The sequence below is a fragment of the Cervus elaphus genome, chromosome 26, assembly GCF_910594005.1.
Source record: "Cervus elaphus chromosome 26, mCerEla1.1, whole genome shotgun sequence".
NCBI lineage: Eukaryota > Metazoa > Chordata > Mammalia > Artiodactyla > Cervidae > Cervus > Cervus elaphus.
Window position 1 is genome coordinate 11,425,885 of NC_057840.1, and position 25,398 is coordinate 11,451,282.

General features: G+C 35.3%; 1 protein-coding gene and 2 pseudogenes across 1 annotated transcript; all 3 read right to left on the minus strand.

Annotated features, from left to right (window-relative positions):
• Positions 1-3,914: 3,914 nt before the first annotated feature.
• Positions 3,915-4,863, minus strand: LOC122684509 (annotated as a pseudogene).
• Positions 4,864-17,226: 12,363 nt separating this feature from the next.
• On the minus strand, positions 17,227-18,107 carry LOC122684090 (annotated as a pseudogene).
• A 5,925-nt stretch (positions 18,108-24,032) lies between these two features.
• LOC122684153 (olfactory receptor 8I2-like) lies at positions 24,033-24,899 on the minus strand. The gene has a single exon (XM_043888078.1). It carries the CDS (start codon positions 24,897-24,899, stop codon positions 24,033-24,035), a length of 867 nt encoding a protein of 288 aa, XP_043744013.1.
• Between the last annotated feature and the right edge of the window lie 499 nt (positions 24,900-25,398).

Consider the following 25,398-nt stretch of genomic DNA (forward strand, 5'->3'; position numbering starts at 1 on the left):
ATATTTTTTTCTTTATTGAGCCACTCTGTTTCTGAATCCCACTCTTACACCAGCATAGCCTGTTCCTTGACTATTACAGATGTTTTTTTAAGAATAATACTTTTGAGGGATAAACTGTTCTTTATTTTACAAAATTTTTTTCTTCTGTGAATAGGACTGTAACTGTATGTTTCCAAAGCTAGTAATGCCAAAACTACACTGTCTTCAATCAGCATTTCCAGAGAATGTCTGCCAGCAACATACATCTTTCAACAGCCCCTGGTATTTTCTTTAATGTTTTCTTTAATATAGCTATGAATTCTACTTTTTCAACTATGATAATTATAGTACAATTTTGTTTAAAAAAAATCCAGTCAGAGAGTGGTGATAAAGCATATTAACAATAGAGTTAGGGTTTCTGGGTTCAAATGTGAGCTTGTTCTTTAACTAGTGGAGTGACTGTGGACCACTATTTACTCTTTCTGCTCTGCAGTTTCCTCATCTGTAAATTGCAACCTTCAGATACATTTTGAGGCATAGATCTAATGCTGGGGATACATTGTTGAGCAAAGCAAGAAAGAACCCTGAACTGATTAAGTTCATATGACAGTGTGTGTTTTGGGGGGGCGGGGGGGGGAGCAGACAAGAAAAAAATGCAAAACTGCTCTAACAAAATATTATTAATAGTCGGATGTAGATACTTGGTATAGGAAACAAACGAAACATGAAAGGGAATGGAGAACAGGTACAATTGTAAATAAAGTGGCAAGGATGTTTTTATTCAACAGAATAAGGGGGGAAAATGCAGTTGTCTATGAAGAGGAATTTCTGAATGAAGCAAAAATGGAAAAATCCCAGGTAGTATCAGAATTAGTATATACAGAAGAGTTAGGATGCCATGTGGTTAAATGAAAGTGAATATAATTGATACAATAGTAAGGAATGAGTTCATGGAGATTAGGAGTGGATGCAATGTTTTTATGGACTAGTGGGATCTTATGAAGATTTTCCTTTTTACTCTTAGTGAGATGAGACTGTAGGATTATTGAATAAAGTAATATATTCCAGCTTACTCTTTAATAGTATGATCTCTCTGGCTCTTACACTGGCATTTAAATTCAAGAGGGACAAGGCCAAGCAGAGACAAGCCCAGAGACCACAGCAATAATTCTAAGACTGTGATGGTTCTTTGAACCAGTGTAGGTAGCAGAAAAAATGTTGAGTAGTCAGACTTCAAATATATCTTATATTTTGAATCTATATACTATCTTGATAGATTGAATGTGAGGTGTGTGAGATAAAGAGAAAATTTCAGGATTCCTTTTAAGTCTTTGACTGAACAATTAGGAGGATGGCCTTCCATCACCTGAAACTAACATGTAGATGTTGCTGTTATTTACCTGAAAGTTATCTTGTGAAGAAAAACTCTTTTCACTCTATATCTAAAACCTTTTGAGTATTGGCTGGTAGATGGGAAATACTTAACAAAACATATTATCATCATTCTATTTATCAATTATTTGACAGTAAATGCAGCTATTTATGTTTTTGGTATTCTTCTCTGTATCATACTTTTATTAAATAGCATTTTGGCACGACACTGTAAAAAAAGTATATTATATTTTAAATTACTTCAGACTCCATTTTACATAAAACGTGGTATGCTCTAATATAACAAGGAGTGTTTAGGAAAATGAAAATGGTTGAAATATTTCATATGGCCTATAGATTATAAAACATAATGCACATGGGTAATAACATTACTTATATTTCTATTATCATAAAATGTATTCTAAACTACATTATTATAAGAATAGTATTGTCAATTTATAGAGTTTATGTTGCTTATAGTTTACCTAATTTAAGAATTGTCCACATCATAGAATCTGTTCATCATATTTGTTTGCAGAAAATAAGAAGATACATTTCCTAATCATAGAAATGGAAATGAAAGCATAGTAAAAGCATAATTTACAAAAGTGGCTAGAAAACTGAAAGGGGCTCATAAATATAGGAAAGGACATTATGCTTATGAATGATAACAAAGGAGACAAAAAGTATATTATTAAACTAATGAAAGCAAAAACAAGTAGCAATTGCTCTAAGTAAAGAATCTAGAAATCATGGAAATCAGTCATGATAACTTCAAATGGCCTTGATAAATGATGTTTATCATGTAAACAAATTATCAGAAAATAACTCATATTTAAAACACTTAAATTTGTTAATAGTTTTGAATTAGTAAAAACAATGTAAACTTTTAACTCTTAAAAGAGAATTGCCCTTCTGCATATTATTATTATTAAAATAATCAAATATAGTTTTTCAGAGAAAATAATATTAATTTTTAAAAATGAAAGTTTATAATTATAGTGTGAATAAAAATGATCTATCTAGTTACAGAAATTTAAACAAAAAATATTAAATGCTTGGTAAATGTAAAATATGTTCTTAACCTTTAAATATCAGAGTAGATTAAGATCGAAATTCAATATTATGTCCAAGAAAAACTTTAAAATAAGGGAAATTTTTAGCACTCTACCAGACTAAAATTAATGAGCTAACACAAAGTCTGAATTCATTGTAAATTTGTGGCTTTACAACTGTTAAGTAATTTACAACTGTTAAGTAATTTAAAACAAATGAGTTAAGCACTTAATTTAATTAATTTAAATGACCATTAAAAAATCTATAGAAATCAGGAGAAAGGCAATTATACTTTAAAATGTACAGAGTTTCAATTTAAAAGCAATTTATTGAAGTTTGTTAACACATCATAGAAAGGAAGAATTTTTTTAATATTTTCAGATAGTCACCAAAGAGATATAACTGTCTGCAGATTTTTAACTTGATGAATTTACAAACATTTCGTGTCCAAAGAATTGCAAAGTCTAAATCTTACCCATGCATCAAAAACACATTCATCTTAGAATTCATTGACAAAGGAACAGTCAAAGGTTAATCTTGTTAGTGTACACTGTGAACTGCAAAAAGTACATATGAAATGACAGAGGTATTGTTCTAGCACATAAAGTGTGCATATATATACACAGATATGTGCATACATAATTATCAATCTGAAAGAAAATGTACAAAGTTATTAATTTTTAGGACATTTCTATTTCCTGAAATTTTCAACATTTTTCAAGTTTTCTCCAATATTGACAGTTACCATTTTAAATCCAAACCTGTGAGGTGCTAAGTTTTTTTCTTAGCTGTTTGTGTGTTTATCTTTTAAATTGACCAAAAGTAACTTTTTACAAACAAGAGAATATTCTGTATGAATAAGGTACTGTACATTAAAAATACTGAAGAAATAAGAGTTTTCTAATGATAATGCCCTGTATTTAATAGTACTACCTTAAACACTTATATCAATTATATGATTTAATCTTTACAAAAACTCTATGGACCTGGATTCATAATTTATTATGTTTGATTGAGGAAATATTTTATTTAAGAGTGTCACAGCTGAAAGAGTTGCAGATCTAGAATCATAAGTCTGGAATGTTTGGTTCAAAAACAAGAGCATTCTGCTATACTGCTTTTCCACAATGTAAATGAAATAATTTATAAAACTGCTAACATTGTTCCTAAAATGAAGCTCTTTTCCATCATAAAATTCTCTGAATCTGCGTGATGTACTTTAAAAGGTGGTAAAAGTAATTTCCATTTTGCTAATCAGTTACCCTTAAAAACAGATATATTTGCACCATGGATTTAACATGTGTCAGTGTTTCCAATTACAACGTGGATTTCTAAAGGCACATTATAATAAATGTCCAAGAAAATATTTAGTCAATCAAAGGATAATTCTACTGAATAAGTGAATAAATAAAGAACAGGTGAAGTCTTCAATTCATTTTTGAAGAAAGAGGAAGGAAATGCTATAGAGGGAAGAAGAAAAAAAATAGCTTAAAAGTTCAGCATCACTGTTATTTTGATTGCTTGGAAACCTTTCTTTTCTGAATGGCTCTACTGACAGCATTTTTCACTTCTTTGTTTCTAAGACTGTATATGAGGGGATTCAGCATGGCGATGACAATAGTATAAAAAACAGAAGCCACTTGATCCTTTCCCAAGGAGTAGGCATTATTTGGTTTTAGGTAAGTGAAAATCATAGTGCTGTAAAAGATGGTTACTCCCAGGAGATGGGAGGCACAGGTATAGAAGGCTTTCCACTTCCCTGAAGTGGAAGTAATTTTCAGGATGGTGGACAGGATGGACACATAGGACATGGATATTGTGATAAGAGACACCACTAGGGTACAGCTAGCAACAATGAATATCATGATTTCAATGTCGTGTGTGTCAGTGCAGGACAGGAATAGAATTGGGGATGTGTCACAGAAAAAGTGATAGATTACATTGGAGTCGCAAAAATGCAATTTGTTCATGCAAAGCACATTGACAAAGGAATCTGTAAAGCCAATCAAATAAGATCCAAAGACAAGAGAGCAGCATCGCCTGATGGACATAGTGACGGGGTAATGCAGAGGGTTGCAGGTGGCTACATAGCAATCATAGGCCATGGAGGAGAGAAGAAAACATTCAGTGGCACCCAAAAAGACAAAGAAATACATCTGAGTGAAGCAGTTCAGGTATGAAATAGTTTTGATAGAAGTCAGTAAGTTGTCTAAGGTTTTAGGGATGATGACACTTGAGTAAATGAGGTCAAGAAATGACAAGCGACTGAAGAAAAAAATACATGGGTGTGTGAAGCTTGGAATCCAGGCAGATTATCAGTATCATCCCCACATTCCCCAGCACAGTGATCAGGTACATCAGGAGGAAGAGGGTGAAGAGGATCAGCTGGATATATTCAGAGTCTGTCAGTCCCATGAGGATGAAATCAGACACAAGTGTGATATTCCTTTTACCCATAGTGTTCAAAGCTCTATACTGCTGAAAAATCCAAGTTGAAATCTATCAGAAATTATTTCAAAAAGCTTTGTGTTTCTGTATATGACATAACATATTTATATTTGTTTAGCATTTCCAAGAACTGATGATAATGAGGTATGGACTGTGTATGAAGAGTAAGATATGAATTTGATTCCGAGTATAGAAATAGATGTAAATTAACATTTGAATACAACAAAAGGTAGTATATTGAATAATTTGTATAAGCCTGACACAGTTCTAAACACTTCCCATTGTTAATACATCTAATGCCCATAATATAATTATTCCATAGAATTATTAGCCACATTTTTCACACGAGAAAAAGGGAACAGAATTGGGTAATATATTCATAGTTAGAACTATTAAATGTTGGCTCTGTATTTCTACCAACATAGATTTACTCCAGAGAGCATGTCCATTACATTCCTGCCATAGTAATTTCAAATATGCCTATTAAAATGCTGTTTATAGATCATAAACAATCATAATAGAATATTTTAGTATACCATGCTTTTCTATTCCCCCAATATTATTTAGTATTAATTAAAATAACTTTCAACCTTTGGACTTTAGTAGAGGTACCACATACATAGCATTACTTTCCAAAAGATACAAAGTTATCATAACCTGACCATTCAAAATCAAATTTCTTCCAAAATTATATTTCTAAATTGCTAAAAGACCATGATTATAAAAACTCTATATTTCTGGGTCCACCAGTCCTGGCACTACTGAGGCAAATATATCTAAAATGATATCTGCATGCATACTTCTCTGATATTATCTTTACTTTATTTGATTTCAACTAAAACCTTCCAATTTTGAAAATAATACCAACTGGGAGGCAAGGTTGATCAAAAAACACTTTTCTCCAAAATTATCTGTCTAGAAGTACGTCAACTTCAACATTTACTCACAAATAAAATATGAAGACCATTTCAGTTGAAACTTTCTGTAATATAATATTTGTTTTTCTTTGAGATAAATTCTTTTTAAATTTTAGTGTAGTCATTCTGCTTTATTCTGAGGAAAAATTAATCAACCTAGAAATTTTGTTCAGTTCCTGATCAAATGCAAAATCTTCCAGGAATTTATGTCTAAAATGAATATCAGAAGCAGAGCAGAGTATGCCTTGCCTCCTATCCTAATAATTCCAGGGCACCTCATATACTGGGGATTGATTGCAACATTTGGTCATCCCTGTGGACCAATTTCCAAGGAAGAATTCTTGTCATATCTCCAGGGGTAAAAGGGACTTGGCATATCTTCAAGGACTAAATTGCAGGTATGCTAGGTCATGAGAAACTAAATGTCTTCCTTTCCAAGACCTACAGTGAAGGACCTAATGATCTGATCTTCCTGCATGATGCTCTAAATTTTTGCCTGGATGGTAGAGAAACTATTTCTAGAGAAATACTTACTTACTCATGCCTGAAACTGTAAGGGAAGGTATGATACATTTTTCACAATGAGTCTTTTATATTTAATTGTGTGATACTATATGGGAGTGAATATTTTCATTAGAAACAAATTGAGAATTTAACAAAACTGAAAGAATGATATGTATTTCCATACAAATTGTGAAATTATTTGTTCTAGTTCTGTGAAAAATACTGTTGGTAGCTTGATAGGGATTGCATTGAATCTATAGATTGCTTTGGGTAGTATATTCATTTTCACAATATTGATTCTTCCAGTCCATGAACATGGTATATTTCTCCATCTATTTGTGTCCTCCTTGATTTCTTTCATCAGTGTTTTATAGTTTTCTATATATAGGTCTTTCTTTTCTTTAGGTAGATATACTCCTAAGTATTTTATTCTTTTTGTTGCAATGGTGAATGGTATTTTTCCTTAATTTCTCTTTCTGTTTTCTCATTGTTAGTGTATAGGAATGCAAGGGATTTCTGTGTGTTAATTTTATGTCCTGCAACATTACTGTATTCATTGATTAGCTCTAGTAATTTTCTGGTAGAGTCTGTAGGGTTTTCTATGTGGAGGATCATGTCGTCTGCAAAGAGTGAGAATTTTACTTCTTTTCCTATCTGGATTCCTTTTACTTCTTTTTCTGCTCTGATTGCTGTGGCCAAAACTTCCAACACTATGTTGAATAGTAGTGGTGAGAGTGGGCACCCTTGTCTTGTTCCTGATTTCAGGGAAAATGCTTTCAATTTTTCACCATTGAGGGTGATGTTTGCTGTGGGTTTGTCATATATAGCTTTTATTATGTTGAGGTATGTTCCTTCTATTCCTGCTTTCTGGATAGTTTTTATCATAAATGGATACAAAGGATTAATCTCAAAAATATACAAGCAACTCCTGAAGCTCAATTCCAGAAAAACAAATGACCCAATCAAAAAATGGGCCAAAGAACTAAACAGACATTTCTCCAAAGAAGACATACAGATGGCTAACAAACACATGAAAAGATGCTCAACATCACTCATTATCAGCAAAACGCAAATCAAAACCACAATGAAGTACCAATACACACCAGTCAGGATGGTTGCTATCCAAAAGTCTACAAGCAATAAATGCTGGAGAGGGTATGGGGAAAAGGGAACCCTCTTACACTGTTGTTGGGAATGCAAACTAGTACAGCCACTATGGAGAACATTGTGGAGATTCCTTAAAAAAATGGAAATAGAACTGCCATATGACCCAGCAATCCCACTCCTGGGCATACACACCAAGGAAACCAGACTGAAAGAGATATGTGCACCCCAGTGTTAATCGCAGCACTGTTTACAATTGCCAGGACATGGAAACAACCTAGATGCCCATCAGCAGATGAATGGATAAGGAAGCTATGGTACATATACACAATGGAATATTGCTCAGCCTTTAAAAAGAATTCATTTGAATCAGTTCTAATGAGATGGATGAAACTGGAGCCTATTATACAGAGTGCAGTAAGCCAGAAAGATAAAGACCAATACAGTATACTAACGCATATATATATGGAATTTAAAAAGATGGTAACCCTATATGCAAAACAGAAAAAGAGACACAGATGTACAGAACAGAAGACTCTGTGGGAGAAGGCGAGGGTGGGATGTTCTGAGACAATAGCATTGAAACAAGTATACTATCAAGGGTGAAACAGATCACCAGCCCAGGTTGGATGCATGAGACAAGTGCTCAGGGCTGGTGCACTGGGAAGACCCAGAGGGATGGGGAACACATGTAAATCCATGCCTGATTCATGTCAATGTATGGCAAAAACCACTACAATATTGCAAAGTAATTAGCTCCCAACTAATAAAAATAAATGAAAATAAATAAATATGAGCCAAAAACCTTAAAAAATAAATAAAGTACTCATCTTTTTAAAAAAATGATATGAAAATTTTCAAAACTTTTGTAACACTTTGACAAACTTCTCAGGATGATTTTTTAAATAGAATGCTAGTTTGCATTCCTGTAGAACTTTGCAGTTATTATCATACTGGATATTCAGTATCCATCCTTGTTTCATAACTTAAACTTCATAACACACTATGACCAATGTTATTATAGCCTCTTATGAAACCAATAACTTCTTGTTTTATTTATTGACTGATACCCTATAACCAACTTTATTCTAGTGAAGTCTTCTTCAGATATTAAGAACTTTATTGAACATTACTTATCCAAGATACAACAGAGAAAGACTATGAAAAGGATAGACTGAGAATCAGATGGAAATACTCTAGTGAATCTTTCATTAATTCATGACAACTAAAGCAATTTTCATATAGATTTAAGTTACTCTTACAGAAAACTCTGGTCATACTCCAGAATTTCAGGAGATAATTTTTTGTTTGGAAAAAAGAAAAAAAAGATTGTGCATTTATTGTATTTTTAATGAATTTTAGAAGAGCAATTATACTCACTGAAGCTTCATTCTGCTAGAACAGGTGTGAAATAAAGTCTACATTTTGTGATGAGACCATAAAAATTATAAACAAAAATTTTCCTCTGGCCTTTCACCTCCTCTCTCACCTCTACTGTGCATTGTGTATCTGCATCCAAACCTCCACCATCAACAGAAACACCTGCTCAGCCTTAAATAACAGCATTCTTCTAGCATCAACAAAGCAACTCCTTAAGATATTCCTGCTTGAGATTTATGAGATTTCCTTCCTTTATGAGATTTATGGGGAACAAAAAATAATTTTCACTCTGTCCTTTCAGATTTTTGGCTAAAACCCACCTTCTTGCAATGAAAGACAGATAACCAGGAGAAAAACAAATAGAAATTTAGTAATATGTATACCCCCTTTATACATGGGAGACACACAAGAAAATTGAGTAATTCTCCAAAAAGTTCCCAAACCCCTAAATACCATCTCCAGCTAAAGGTAAAAGAAGATGTGGGAGGGTAGGAGCCAGAGAAAGAATAGGAACCAAGAGTGCAACTGTTAATGCAGAATCAACTTCATTCCTTCTTCACTGAATAGGGATTTAGCCATTTTTCTCCTCCTGGTATAGAAACGGAGGCAAAGTGAAAGTGATAGTCACTCAGTCATGTCGGACTCTGTGAATCTTTGTGACCTCATGGACTGTAGCCCGCCAGGCTCCTCTGTCCTTGGAGTTCTCCAGGCAAGAATACTGTAGTGGGTAGCCATTCCCTTCTCTGGGGGATCTTCCCAGCCTGGGGATCAAACCAGGTCTCCTGCATTGCAGGCAGATTCTTTACTCTCTGAGCCAGTAGGGAAGCCCACGGAGAGGGAGCCATCCTTCCAAATGGAGAGTAGCAGTGTTAGTTACTCAACTGTGTCCAACTCTTTGTAACTCCATGGATTGAATTGTAGTCCACCAAGGTCCTCTGTTCGTGGGGATTCTCCAGGCAAGAATACTGGAGTGTGTTGCCATTTCCTTCTCTAAGAGATCTTCCCCACCTGGGGACTAAACCCAAGTCTCCTGCATTTCAGGCAGATTCTTTATCATCTGAGCTACATGGACATTTCCTCTTTAAATGTAAATGCCTCCTACAAATTTCCAGAACATCTTCTGTGTCTACTGTTTTATTTTATTTTTTTTAAATAACCAGATAATCCTTGAACCTACAAAGCATCTATTGGCATTGAAAACTCTGTTCCCTATCAGGTTGAATTTATTGATTTTTTCTAGGACCTAGTAACACGTGCTTGTCCCATTCTGGAAAGATGCATATTAGAGGTTTTGAGGGACAGTACATATAGAGCAGTTCAAAGGGAAAATGATTAGAGGTCACCAAGGATAAATTTGAGGTATATATCAAAATGTGTGTACATCTGGATATTTAATCATAACTTGACAAGTAAAATATATTTCTACATTTTATGATTAACTGGAAAATTGTGGTATATTTCTGCTGTTAGAGATTAACTAGGAAACATTAAAACATAAAAAATAACAATTGATATATAATTTTATTAATACTAAATAAATATAAAGGCCTGGAATGAGCTACAGAATACATACACAGTGCAAGTACAGATAATACATACAATTAGAACCAAGGTAAATATAAATAAATTTCAACAGCTGACATTTTTCACACAATTATAAAAATGTGAGCATTATAGTTATAGTGCATAAATGGAGAGCTTTGATAGAGAAAAAATAAAGGGAAATATCAGTTTAATAATTTTCCATGATGAAGGTAAAATATAATGAAAGCAATCATCTGAATCTGATATTGTGCTTAGAAGGAAAAATGTATGTAGATTTAAGAAAGGGAATGAGTGATGAGTTGTTAAGACAGCCTTAATAAGCCTTTATATATAATATATAAAATATTATATAGTATATGTCATCAGTTTTCACTTGCAATAGTTTATCATGTAAAATCACATTGTAAAGTGAAGTTTTCAGGAGTCAGATATCAGTAATGTAGGTCAGAGAAGAAAATTAAAATTTCAAAACCAAATGTATACATTGCGTGCACACACACACACACACACACACACACACACACACATCCTTTCACATGAATTGTCTTCAGCTAGTCCCAAGACTGAAGACTCTTTATTTCTTCAGGAGGTTGGTTTGTGATATACATAAGATTATAAGAGGCCTATCAGTTGACTGCACTGATTACAAAACACATCAACAAAGTATAAATCCACATACACTCATTTCCTTATCCTAACCATTAAAGAAAAAAATCAGTTGAAAGAAAATCTATTAATCGCTATGCCATTTTTAATATACAAGTAAGCAATGTTTTTGAAAGAATTCTAGAAATAGAACTTTCAATTAATGTTTTTTGAGTGCTGATATGCACAGTGTTGTCTAAATACCAGGCAAGAGATAAACATGAATAAGATAGAATTCTTAACCTTAATGAATTCATCACTATGTTTCCACAAGCCAAAAAAGCAAAGAAAGCATTTACTTATATACTGTATATGTAACACATTCGTTCCATGCTGTGGAGAGCAAAACTATGACTAAATAAGCTTTTCCCAAAGAGCTTACAATCTTGTTGAAGAGAGAGACAAATATTTTAAACACATGTGTTTTATCCTAAAAGAACTTCATTAAATTAATCTTTGCTTCCCTGGTGGCTCAGAGGTTAAAGCTTCAACCTCCAATGTGGGAGACCCAGGTTCGATCCCTGCTTCGGGAAGATCCCCTGGAGGAGGAAATAGTAACCCACTCCAGTGTTCTTGCCTGGAGAATCCCATGGACGGAGGAGCCTGGTAGGCTACAGTCCACGGGGTCGCAAACAGTCAGATACGACTGAGTGACTTCACTTTCTTTCTTTCTTTCACTTTCCTTTCAACAAATCTTTTGACTGCTCAACTTGTTTCATTACTTCTCAATGATTCATGCACAGTGAAGGCAGCAATGGGGATTTCATCTTTTCCAGAGGTCATTTTGTAACAATGCTGGGAAGAGTACATTAAACTAGGTTGTTGTTCAAGTCTCTTTTCAAGGAAAAATGAAAGCAAAACCCAGTTTCATTTTTAATACTATAGACTTAATGAAGTTTTTCTGTCTGATTTGGAGAAATGAGAATCTCTAAATATACTTCCAAAATGGCTTAGGAATTATGCTATGCTAAAGTACTTCATGTTTTTACACACATACATGCACACACACACACAAACATTAAAAAATTATCAACTCTTTGATCTTAGGGAAGCACATTATAGTGAATGAAAATTAAACACAGCTGTTTTTGATGGGTTCTGTACTCCACTGCATAAATGCATCACCTTTGTCTTGAAAACAAGATGAAAACTTAGCTTCTCAAAAGACTAGAAAAATGAAACATGCCCAGAAATATAGGAAAAAGCATTATGCTTCTGAAAGATGAGAGAGGAGTCAAAAAGTATATTATTGAACAAATGCAAGCAAAAATAAATAGCAATTGCTGTAAATATAGAGTCTAGAAAACATGGGTAAAGAGCAAAAATAAGTCATAATAATCTTAAGTAGAATTTGTAAAAATGGAAAATAATTAAAATAGATTAGGTAAGTGAAACAATGCACATTTAAAACATTTGAATTTGTTGAGAGTTTTGAATTAATACAAATAATTTACACTATCTCCTAAAAAAGAGTTTATGCTTATGCATTTTATTTGTAACATTTAAAAATATTTTAAAAAATCAAAGATTGTTTTACATGTAAAGCAATCTAAATTTCAAATAATTTTTTATAACCACTGATGCTTGAATAAATGATCTAAGTAGTTACAAAAGTTTAAACAAAAACTACCTGGAAAATAAAAAATGCATTCTGAAATAAGCTTTCAATAGAGAAAATGAAAATTACAATTCAAGGTTATGTACAAGAAAAGCTTTAAAATATAAGAAACTTTAGTATTCTAAATGACTAACTGTCATGGGTTACCAAAGCTTCTGAATTCATTGCAAATTGGAAGGTATATAATTTTTCTCTGTTAAAAAAAAATAGATGAACCAAGCATTCAGATTAAGAATTTAGTTTTAACAATCATATCAAACCTATAGAAATAAGGAGAAAGGCAGTAATGTTTTAAAACACACAGAATTTCAACAAAGATGCATTTACTGAAGCTTGTTGACCTGTAACAGAAAGGTAGCCTTATTAAATATTTTCAGTTGGAAAGGGGGCACCAACCCAAGAGTGAAGGAATATACATATACCTATAGCTGATTCAGAATCTTTGCAACCCCATGGACTATAGAGTCTATGTGATTCTCCAGGCCAGAATACTGGAGTGGGTAGCCATTCCCTTCTCCAGGGGATCTTCCCAACCCAGGGATTGAACCCTGGTCTCCCACATTGCAGGCAGATTATATACCAGCTGAGCCACAAGAGAAGCCCAAGAGACCATTCAGGTATGACCTAAATCAAATCCCTTATGATTACACAGTGGAAGTGAGAAATAGATTTAAGGGACTAGATCTGATAGACAGAGTGCCTGAAGAACTATGGACGGAAGTTAGTGAAATTGTACAGGAGACAGGGATTAAGACCATAACCGTGGAAAAGAAATGCAAAAAAGCAAAATGGTGTCTGAGGAGGCCTTACAAACAGCTGTGAAAAGAAGAGAAGCAAAAAGCAAAGGAGAAAAGGAAAGATATCCCCATCTGAATGCACAGTTCCAAAGAATAGCAAGGAGAGGGAAAAAAAAAAAAAACAAACACTTTCCTCAGCAATGCAGAGAAATAGAGGAAAACAACACAATGGGAAAGACTAGAGATCTCTTCAAGAAAATTAGAGATACCAAGGGAACATTTCATGCAAAGATGGGCTTGATAAAGGACAGAAAATGTATGGACCTAACAGAAGCAGAAGATATTAACAATAGGTGGCAAGAATACACAGAAGAACTGTACAAAAAAAGATCTTCATGACCCAGATAATCACAATGCTGTGATCACTCACACTCAGCTAGAGCCAGACATCCTAAAATGTGAAGTCAAGTGGGCCTTAGGAAGCATCACTATGAACAAAGCTAGTGGAGGTGATGGAATTCCAGTTAAGCTATTTCAAATCCTAAAAGATGATGCTGTGAAAGTGCTGCACTCAATATGCCAGCAAATTTGGAAAACTCAGCAGTGGCCACAGGAATGGAAAAGGTCAGTTTTCATTCTAATCCCAAAGAAAGGCAATGCCAAAGAAAGCTCAAACTAATGCACAATTGAACTCATTTCACACGCTAGTAAAGTAATGCTCAAAATTCTCCAAGCCAGGCTTCAGCAATATGTGATCTGTGAACTTACAGATATTCAATCTGGTTTTAGAAAAGGCAGAGGAACCAGAGATCAAATTGCCAACATCTGCTGAATCGTCAAAAAAGCAAGAGAGTTCCAGAAAAACATCTATTTCTGCTTTATTGACTATGCCAAAGCCTTTGACAGTGTGGATCATAATAAACTGTGGAAAATTCTGAAAGAGATGGGAATACCAGACCATCTGACTTGTCTCTTGAGAAACATGTATGCAGGTTAGGAAACAACAGTTAGTACTGGACATGGACCAACAGACTGGTTCCAAACAGGAAAAGGAATATGTCAAGGCTGTATATTATCACCCTGCTTATTTAACTTCTATGCAGAGTACATCATGAGAAACGCTGGGCTGGAAGAAGCACAAGCTGGAATCAAGATTGCTGAGATAAATATCAATAACCTCAGATATGCAGATGACACCACCCCTATTGCAGAAAGTGAAGAGGAACTAAAAAGCCTCTTGATGAAAGTGAAAGAGGAGAGTGGAAAAAGTTGGCTTAAAGCTCAACATTCAGAAAACTAAGATCATGGCATCTGGTCCCATCACTTCATGGCAAATAAATGGGGAAACAGTGGAGTGGAAACAGTGTCAGACTTTTTTTTTTTTTGGCTCCAAAATCACGGCAGATGGTGATTGTAGCCATGAAATTAAGAGACGCTTACTCCTTGGAAGGAAAGTTATGACCAACCTAGATTGCATATTAAAAAACAGAGACACTACTTTGTCAACAAAGATCTGTCTAGTCAATGCTGTGGTTTTTCCAGTGGTCACATATGGATGTGAGAGTTGGACTAGAAAGAAAGCTGAGAGCTGAAGAATTGATGCTTTTGAACTGTGGTGTTGAAGACTCTTGAGAGTCCCTTGGACTGCAAGGAGATCCAACCAGTCCATCCTAAAGGAGATCAGTCCTGGGTGTTCATTGGAAGGACTGATGTTTAAGCTAAAATTCCAATACTTTGGCCACCTCATGTGAAGATTTGACTCATTGGAAAAGACACTGATGCTGGGAGGGATTGGGGGCAGGAGGAGAAGGGGACGACAGAGGATGAGATGGCTGGATGGCATCAGTGACCTGATGGACATGGGTCTGGGTAGACTGTGGGTGTTGGTGATGGACAGGCAGGCCTGGTGTGCTGTGATTCATGGAGTTGCAAAGTGTCGGACACGACTGAGCGGCTGAACTGAACTGAACTGAACTGATATCTGATTCACTGTTGTACAGCAGAAACTAACACAACATTGCAAAACAATTATGCATCAAAATAAATAATTATTAAGAAAATATAATTGATATATTCTGGGAGCCATAAAAGTGGTAACACTGCGTGCAGAATTTTAACTTCATAAATTTACAAATATTTATGTCCAAACACTGCAAAATGAGAATCTAGATTCTCCCATTAACCAAACACAGTTGTCTTAGATTTCAATGATAAAGGAATAATCAAAGATTAAACTTGTAAGTGTAGACAGAAAACCTCAAAAAAGGACATAGGAAATGATAAGAATATTATTACACAAAACACACACACACACACAAACACACCCCTATATTTACATTTAAAACTATCAATCTGTTTACAATAGCTAGGACATATAAGCAACCTAGATGTCCATTGGCAGATGACAGGATAAGAAAGCCGTGGCACATATACACAATGAAATATTACTCAGCTATGAAAAATAATGCATTTTTATGCATTTTTTTACATCAGTTCTAATGAGGTAGATGAAACTTGAGCCTATTAAACAGAGTGAAGTAAGTCAGAAAGAAAAGCACCAATACAGTATATTAACGTACATATATATGTTAATATATATATATATATGGAATTTAGAAAGATGGTAACGATGACCCTATATGCAAGACAGCAAAAGAGACACAGAGGTAAAGAATAGACTTTTGGACTCTGTGGCAGAAGGTGAGGGTGGGATGATTTGAAAGAACAGCATTGAAACATGTATATTACCATATGTGACATAGATCACCAGTCCAAATCCAATGCATGCAACAGGGCACACAAAGCTGGTACACTGGGACAAGGATGGGATGGGGAGGGGAGAGGGAGGGGGTTTAGGATGGGGGACACATGTACACCCATGGCTGATTCATGTCACATTATGGCAAAAACCACCAAAATATTGTAAAGTAATTAGCCTCAAATTAAAAAAGAAAAACTATCAATCTAGAAGAACACATACAAAACCCTGAATAACTTCTTAGGCATATCGATTTCCTTAAATTTTTCAAATATCTCCAATATTGACACATTCCCTTCTAAATGAAAAATTGTGAAATGCTAAGTTTTTATTTAGTTTCTTTTTGTGTGTTTGTCCTTTAAATCAACCAAAGCTAATTCATAAAACTACACGTGAATATTTATTAAGAAAAAGGCGTTGGGCATTGAAAATACTGCAGGGATGTGAATGTTCTGATGATAATGGCCAATATTTATTAGTATGGCCTTAAAAAGTTAATATCAATTAACTGATTTAATCTTTACAGTAACTGTTTGGACCTGGAATTGTTATTTATCTGTGCAGTTTAGGAACTCGAAACTTAGTTTCAGCGATTTTTTTTTTAAAGCATTCAACAGACAATTGCGTAGAAGGTTTGGAATCCAAATCCTTGAACGTTTGGTTTCCAACCAAGTACTCATAATCACTCTGCTATCTTGCTTCTCCACCAAGTAAAGGAAATTATTTCTGAAACTGCTATTGTTTTTTCCCAAAATGGAGCTCTTTGCAATCATAAAATTCTTTACAGTTTGATTATGCATGGGGATTTGTACAGCACACTTTAAAAACTGACAACTATACTTTTCATTTTGTGAATCAGTTGCCCTTAAAAACATACATATGGAGACCATGGTTTAAACATGTTTCATGGTTTCCAATTACAATGTAGATTTCTAAAATCATATTCTTAGAAAGGCCTGAGATTCAATTTATTCAAGTAAAGGAAGTATCAATAGAATAAATAAATACTTCTATTTGTTTTTGGAGAAAGAGCAAGGAAATACACTATAGGGACAAAAAAAAACAAACAAAGAGAGGCGCTTAAAAGTTTAGGATCAATGTTACTTTAATTGTTTGGAGCTCTTTCTCTTCTGTAAGACTCTGCTGAGAGCATTTTTTACTTATTTATTTCAAAGACTGTATATGAGCGGATTCAGCATGGGGATGGCAATACTATAAAAAACAGAAGTCACTTGATCCTTTCCCAAAGAGTAGGACTTACTTGGTTTTATGTAAGTAAAAGTCGTAGTGTCATAAAAGATGGTGATTGACAGGAGATGGGAGGTACAAGTAGAGAAGGCGTTTTGCTTCCCTGAAGTGGAAGTAATTTTCAGGATAGTGGACAGGATGGACGCATAGGACAGAGATATTGTGATAAGAGACACCACTAGGGTGGAGCCAGCAAAAATGGATATTATGATTTCAATAGCATGTGTGTCAGTACAGGACAGGGCTAAAACAGGGGGTGCATCACAGAAAAAGTCATAGATTACACTGGAGTCACAGAAATGCAATTTGTTCAAGCAAAGCACATTGACAAAGGTGCCCAGGAAGCCAATCAAGAAGGATCCAAAGACAAGAGAGCAGCAGCATCTAGTGGACATAACAATTGGGTAATGCAGCGGGTTGCAGATCACACAGCAATCATAGGCCATGGAGGAGAGAAGAACACATTCAGTGGCGCCACGAAGACAAAGCAATTCATCTGGATGAAACAGCTCAGGTGTGAAATATACTTGTTGGAAGTCAGTAAGTTGTCTAAAGTTTTAGGGGTGAGGGCAGTTGAGAATCTCGAGGTCAAGAAATGACAGGTGACTGAAGAAAAAATACATGGGGGTGTGAAGCTGGACATCGAGGCAGATTATCAACATCATTCCTGCATTGCCCAGCACAGTGATCAGGTATATTAGGAGAAAGAGGGTGAAGAGAACCAGCCGGATCTCTTCAGAGTCTGTTAGTCCCATGAGGATGAAATCAGACAAGTGAATGATATTCCTTCTGCCCATGGTGTTCAAATTCTCCAAACTGTTGAGCAATCAAAGGTGATTCTTAGCAGGAATCACTGCAAAAATGATTTGTGTTTCTATGAACAACATGGCATATTTATATTAGCTTTTTCTGAAAAGGGAACATATTGGGGAGTGTGTCAGTTATGAAGAGAAAAAATCTTTACTTGATTGCTAAATATAGAAATGTGTATAAGTTGACATTTACATGTAATGTACTAAAAACTTCTGTATTGGAAAATTAGAAATAGTCTTATAGTGTTCTAAACACTTCACTTTATTAAAGCATTTAATTCCATTGAGAAAATTATACCATATATATTAATATTAGTCACATTTTTTACATTAAAAAAGTACATAGAGAATTTAGGTAATTTATCCAGAGTCAGAACTAGTACGTGTTGTCTCAGTAATTTTATGAAGACAGATTGATCACAGAGTGTATGCCCATAGTACTAATTACTATTCATAATTAATTTCAGCAACTCTGACAAACAAATGCTAGATATAAAACAATAACTAAATAATTGTTTCAATACATCATGCACAATTATTTTTTTTCCAATATGATTTAATACTAATGAAATATAAATTTCAACCTTTGGATTTCAGTAGGGTGTATTAAAAATCCTAGACCATATATTAGCATTAACTTTCAAAAAATATATGTGTTTTCATAACTTGATATGCAAAACCAAATTTCTACAAAAATTATATCTCTAAAATACATACATTCCTTGCAGACCTTGATTACATCAATGTCATCTTTCACAAGCCCTGGGTAAGGTTAAATGACATCTGTATGCCTGCTTCTCTAATGTCCCTGTTTTAGTTGAACCTAACTAAAACTTTCTGATTTTCAAAATGATACTTACCAGCAGCCACCTTTGGTGGAGGAACAACTGTTTCCAATATTATCTGACTAGAAATAGGACAAAGTTTCCCTCATGAATAAAATATGAAGAGGATTTCAGCTAAGAATTTCTGTTACATAGTATTTTTTATTTGTTTTTTAATTTTAATTCTCTCATTTTGTTGCATTCTGTGGGAAAAGTAAATCAACATAGAAATTTTGTTTAACTGTTGTTCAAATGTAAAATTGGTCAGGGAGTTGTGTCTAAAAGAGAATATCAGGGATCTAACTGTGTATGAATACAGAGTAGAATATGCTTTGCCTCTCATCCTGGAAACTCCAGGGCACCTCATATACTGAGGATTGGTGGTTGTGCAACATCTGGTCATCCGTATGGACAATTTCCATCAAAGATTGCTTTGCATGTCTCCAAGGACAAGAGTTCAATGACTAAATGCAGCTGTGCTGAGTTTTGAAAAGCTGGTTGTGTTTTCCCTTAGGAGCCACAAAATGAAGAGCCCAATGCTTTAGTTTTCCTTTGTGATGGTTTAAATTTATTCCAGTGGTGGTAGAGTAATCATTTCTAGAGAAATGGTTAATCTATGACTGTAACCATCAGGGATGGAAAGATACATTTTTTACAATGAAATTTCATAGTTATATCTTATATTTAAATATGTGTGTGACACCATGCTAAGAGTAAATATGTCCATTAGATACAAAATGAAATCTCCAAATGTGAAAAAGAAAATTCTTCCAGGGGTGATCAGAACTGATTTTTTAAGCTTTGCTGCTGCTGTTGCAAAGTTGCTTCAGTTGTGTCTGACTTTGTATGACCCCATAGACAGCAGCCCACCAGGCTCCTCTGTCCCTGGGATTCTCCAGGCAAGAATACTGGAGTGGGTTGCCATTGCCTTCTCCTGAAGTATAATTGATACAGGAAGATTTACATGCATTTACTATATACTTATTAATGAATTTGGACATCTGCATATATTCAAATGCCATCACCACATTCAAGGTTCTAAACCTAGCCATCAGCTCCAAAAATTCCCTTGTGTTCTTCTATGCATGTGTATGTGTTTTGTGGTAAAAAAAAAAAAAATGATTTCTAAAGGTAACCACCACATACTAAAATATAGCATGTACAAAAATAAAATGAATGTATAACAAAATTCAAAAATGATATGAAGATAATCAAACTCAAATTTTGGTGAATGAGCTATTTTTGTTCATTAAATGCTTAATTGTATTCTCTATTTGCATACTTATTATACTATATAGTCAGTATCCATCTTCATTTTATAACTAAAATTTCATAATATAATGTGACCGATTTTATGCTAACCTTTCATAAATCCCATAATTAAATGCCTTATGCATTGACTGATACCCCTTGACCAACTTTCCTCCAGAGTTCAGTTCAGTCACTGAGTCGTGTCTGACTCTTTGTGACCCCAAGGGCTGTAGCATGCCAGGCTTCCCTGTCCTTCACCATCAGCTGAAGTTTATTCAAACTCATGTTCACTGAGTTGGTGATGCCATCCAACCATCTCATCCTCTGTCATCCCCTTCTCATCCTGCCTTAGTGTTTCCTAGCACCAGGGTCTTTTCTAATGAGTAGGCTTTTCACATCAGGTGGCCAAAGTATTGGAGCTTCAGCTTCAGCATCAGTCCTTCCAATGAATATTCAGGAATTATTTCCTTTAGGATTGACTGGTTTGCTCTCCTTGCAGTCCAAGGAACTCTTAAGAGTCTTCTCCAACACCACAGTTCAAAAGCATTGATTATTTGGTTTTCAGTCTTCTTTATGGTCCAACTCTCATTCATATATGACTACTGGAAAAAAACATAGCTTTGACTATGCAAGCCTTTGTCAGCAAAGTAATCTCTGCCCCTGCAGAAATGTTCATCAAATATTAAATATCTCACTGAGGATTATTTGCCCAAGATGAAGAAGACTCTAAAAGGGTCTAAATCTGACTAAATATCAGATTATAATATTATTATAAATTCTCTGCTGATTCATGATAATGAAATCAATGTTTATATAGATTTAAATGTGAATCTTACAAGAAAGTTTGCTCATACATCCAGAATTTCAGGTAATAATTTATTGGTGTTGATAAAGAAGCTACTTTTTTGTGCATTCTACATTTGATGCAGGGCAATTCTATTCATCAAAAGATAGCACTTCTTTGTCTCCTGCTAAAATAGAAATTAGAAATTAAAACACCAGTGTAAACTTATTTGAGGACAGACAACTTAGGGAATTAAGCCAACTGAGAAACTCTCAGTTATTTTCAGTGTAAAGCCACCTCAATAACCATGGCGATTACAAAATTACCAGAAGCAAGCTCTTCTTGCTCAGTAATGTCCCAATGTTGACACCCATTTTATTCAAGTCTAGGATTATGCTTTCAGAATATTTATTTTTTACTTGACCACGACCGTTTATTTTGTCATGTTGATACCAAGTCCTCATAAAACTGAGCTCCTCTGCTGAGTTTATGATTAACATCTCTATCCAAAATGCTCTTCCCTTCCTTGTCCAACACCTGTTCCCCACAAAGTTGAGGATTATCAAAGAAAAGAGTGATTGAAGCCCGGTAGGACTAGTGGGGCTCTCCCAGGTACAAATGCATTTTCTTGTTCCTAGTTTCCTCTTTGTAGAAAGAAGGTTTTCATCCTCCCTGACCTTTCCTGAGTTTCAAAGGGCATATTCAAACAATAACTGTTTAGGTCAGTGAGCACACGTGGAAAGAAACAATATTGTAGTAACGGGCCAGTGTCCTGCTTCCTCCACAAGTGAGGTACATAACAATGCATGTCACTGAGATCTTCTATAAGAACTAAGGCCCCACCCAGGTGGAGGATGGTAACTTCAGGCTGAGCACAAGTTCAGGGATGCCAGACTGGCTGGTACCAGAAAGCAAACTCCTGGAACACCACCCTGTGACCTCACCACCAACCAATCAGAGGAAGGTCAAGTATCCTGCGGAACTCCCTGCAAATTTTGCCTATAAAAATTTTTCCTTGAAAATCATCTGGGAGCTTGGGTCTTTTGAACACGTGTGCATGTGTACTAACTCATTTCAGTCATGTCTGACTCTGCGATGCAATGAAATGTAGTCTGCTGGCTCCTCTGCCCATCAGATTCTCCAGACAGGAATGCTGCAGTGGGTTGCCATGCCCTCCTTTAAGGGATCTTCCCCACCTAGAAATCGAATTCTCATCTCTTATGTTTCCTACATTGGCAGGTGAGTTCTTTACCACAAGTCAGCTGGGAAGCCCCTCGAACATGAACACCACATCTTCCTTGCTTAACCTTAGAATAAAGCTTTCTTTGCTCCAAATAGAAACATATTTCAACAATACCTAACTAGTGGAATTCAATTACTTAAAATCACCTATACAGTGTATAATTCTGTATACACTAATTTCAATGTCCTAACCACTAAGGAAAATGTGATTTGAAAATATATTTATAAATAAAAGATGTTGTGGTGACCCAAGGACAAAAAAGCAGATAAAATCAAGGAAGGTCTTGGATTGCAGGAACAGAAACACCAGATCCTTATTGTCCTTCCCTCCCCCATGTTGTCACTATTAATGGATTTCAGGTCCTCCTGAGCAGTATAACCTGTCTCCCCTCCTACCCCATAGGAGGGGAGAAGGTATTTGCCTTACTCTTCCCCATCCCTACCCAGTATACATGCCTCATCCAATCAGAAAATAACCTGCCAGACTCCTATCCCACTCCTTGTACCATGGGTATAAAAGTGGACTAAGGATCCCTGTTCAACTTCAGTTCTCCCTTGAGCTGGTCCACTGTTCTAACAGCATCTCCCACTCTAATAAACTTTATTTCCCTCTCGGTCTCATGTCTAGAAGTTATTTTCCAACTCACACCCAAGCCATGACAGACGTCTTTGAAATAATTTCTTAAATATAATTTTCAACAAAACTAATAGTTTTTGAGTGCTAATGTGCATGTGTACTCAGCTGCTAAGTCATGTCCAATTCTTTGGGATACCACAGACTGTAGCCTGCCAGGAATTCCTGTCCATGGAATTCTCCAGAAAGAATACTGGAGTGGGTGGCCATTCCATTTTCCAGGGGATCTTCCCGACCTAGGGATCAAGCCCCAGTCTCCTGCAGTGCACGCAGACTCTTTAGCATCTGAGCCACCGTCTCTATAGATACCTCCAAAATGCCTCAGGAATTGTGTATAGCCAGTGCTTTATTAATCTACACACACACACACACATGCAGTTTATTCAGTCTTTGAACTTAGGGAGTCACTTTGCATTTGTTAAGAAATGGAACTCTGTGTTTTTTGTTTTTTTTTAATATTCTCTACTTCGTAAGATGAGGTTTCATAGATAAATGGTAAGAATTTCAACTGTCATGCAAAATGAATGCACATTACCAAGAGATTTCTCTGTATTACCCAATGCCCTCTTATCACTTGTGTTTACACCTCATGGAAATTAATAACTCTAACCCTAACCATTCCCTTCTGACCACAGATTTATAATTGCTTTTATTATTTCTCTATGCTTTCACTTCCTCTCGGCTAATCAGCAATCATTTCTTGTTAATAACATTTGAGTCATCATTTCTTAGTCTATCAATTTTCTACTCTTAAATTGTTGATAGTGGAGAAAACAGCATGTCAAAATGTATGAAACATCAGTTTAATAGTAGTTCAACATTTTGCAGTGTGATGGCATAATCACAAGTGGGGTTTAGCCACCATTCAGATGCTTTACAAATCTGTGCATGTCTACGTCTGAATAATTTATGTACTGAAATGAACTATTTCCATGGTGATCCAGGATTCTATATCAACAAATCAAATGATAATTCACCTCCTGCATTTCATGACTCTGTTACCATTTCTTCTGTCTTGTTCTTTTTGGGGTTACTCTACTAGTTCCCAAATTTTTGAGCCATTGAATGCCTGAAACACTTCAGGTTTGCTTTAATTGAAACATGTACAGATTTGTCATGGAAACAGTTTTTGAAATGCTTTCAGGAGAGCATTTTTTACATCTTTGTTCCTCAAACTAGATAAGCAGATTCAGCACTGGAATGACAATGGTACAGATTACAGATGCTACCTGTGCCTGGGTCAAGGAGGATGTGTTATCAGGCTGCAAATACGTGAAAAACAGGGACCCATAGAAGACAGTCACCCCCATGATGTGGGACACACAGGTGGAAAATGCTTTCTGTCTGCCTGCTGCAGACCAGATCTGCAGGATGGCTGAAATGATGGCAATGTAGGTGACTGTGATGATGAAGAGAGATCTAAGAAGGGTGAAGCCAGCTAAAACAAAGATCACCATTTCTGTGTTGAATGCATCCATGCAGGACAGAGCTAGAAGAGCTGTGGTGTTGCAGAAAAGGTGACTGATGCTCGCATCACAGAATGCCAATGTGCTGATCACACAGATGGAGACCAGAGAATTGGTGAAGCTGATCATATAAGGGATGACTCCCAACCACCTGCACACCTCCTGGGACATGACCATGGAATACAATAAGGGATTGCAGATAGCTACATAGTGGTCACAGGCCATGGACCCCAGAAGAAAGCACTCACTACACACTAAACCCACAAAAAAGTACATTTGAACAAAGCAGCCAACGAAGGAGATGATTTTCTGAATTGACTGGAGATTTACCAGTGCCTTGGGTGTTACAGTAGAGGAATAAAATATATCAATGAATTCTAAATTGCTAAGGAAAAAGTACATAGGTGTGTGGAACTGAGAGTTGATTCTGATTAACAGAATTAGTCCAAGATTCCCCAAAACAGTGAAAAGATAAGTAAAAAGAAACATCATGAAGAGGCTGACTTGTAGTTTAGGGTGATTTGCAAATCCGTGGAAGATGAAGAACATCACCTCTGTGAAATTTTTCCCAGCCATTTCTGTCAACTCAGACCCTTGACTTCTCTGCTGAAAAATGATGAGAAAAGTTAGAGGAAATTCAAGTCCAAAGGCATAATAAGCAGCACTGACCTAGATTCCCATAATGAGAGAGTAACAGATGGTAAGCAAATATTAAGTGACTTCAAGTTAATTGAGAATTTGTACATATTTTAATTTAAAAAAAAATAGAACTTATTCAAAAATTCCAAGTTCACATTCATTGGAATTGGTTACATTCTAAAAAGCAAACAAACAAACAAACAAATCTATCTGGATTGCTTTTTAAAGAAATTTCTCTAGAAATTTCCTCTTCCCTTATCTATTTCTGGGACCCAATTCATATACTTTAAAACTTACATACTGTAATTGATTATGTATTATTCTTAGAAAACATGAAGCTCATCTGGAAATTTAAATTTTAAAATGTAATGATACCTTGTGTGGCAGTCATAAGATTTCAACAGCCAATAACTACTTTACAGGGTTGTTTTAGGTG

Bases quoted from the DNA above. Each gene is read 5' to 3' on its own strand.
- LOC122684153 (XM_043888078.1), bottom strand. From the start codon at position 24,899: ATGGCTGGGAAAAATTTCACAGAGGTGATGTTCTTCATCTTCCACGGA.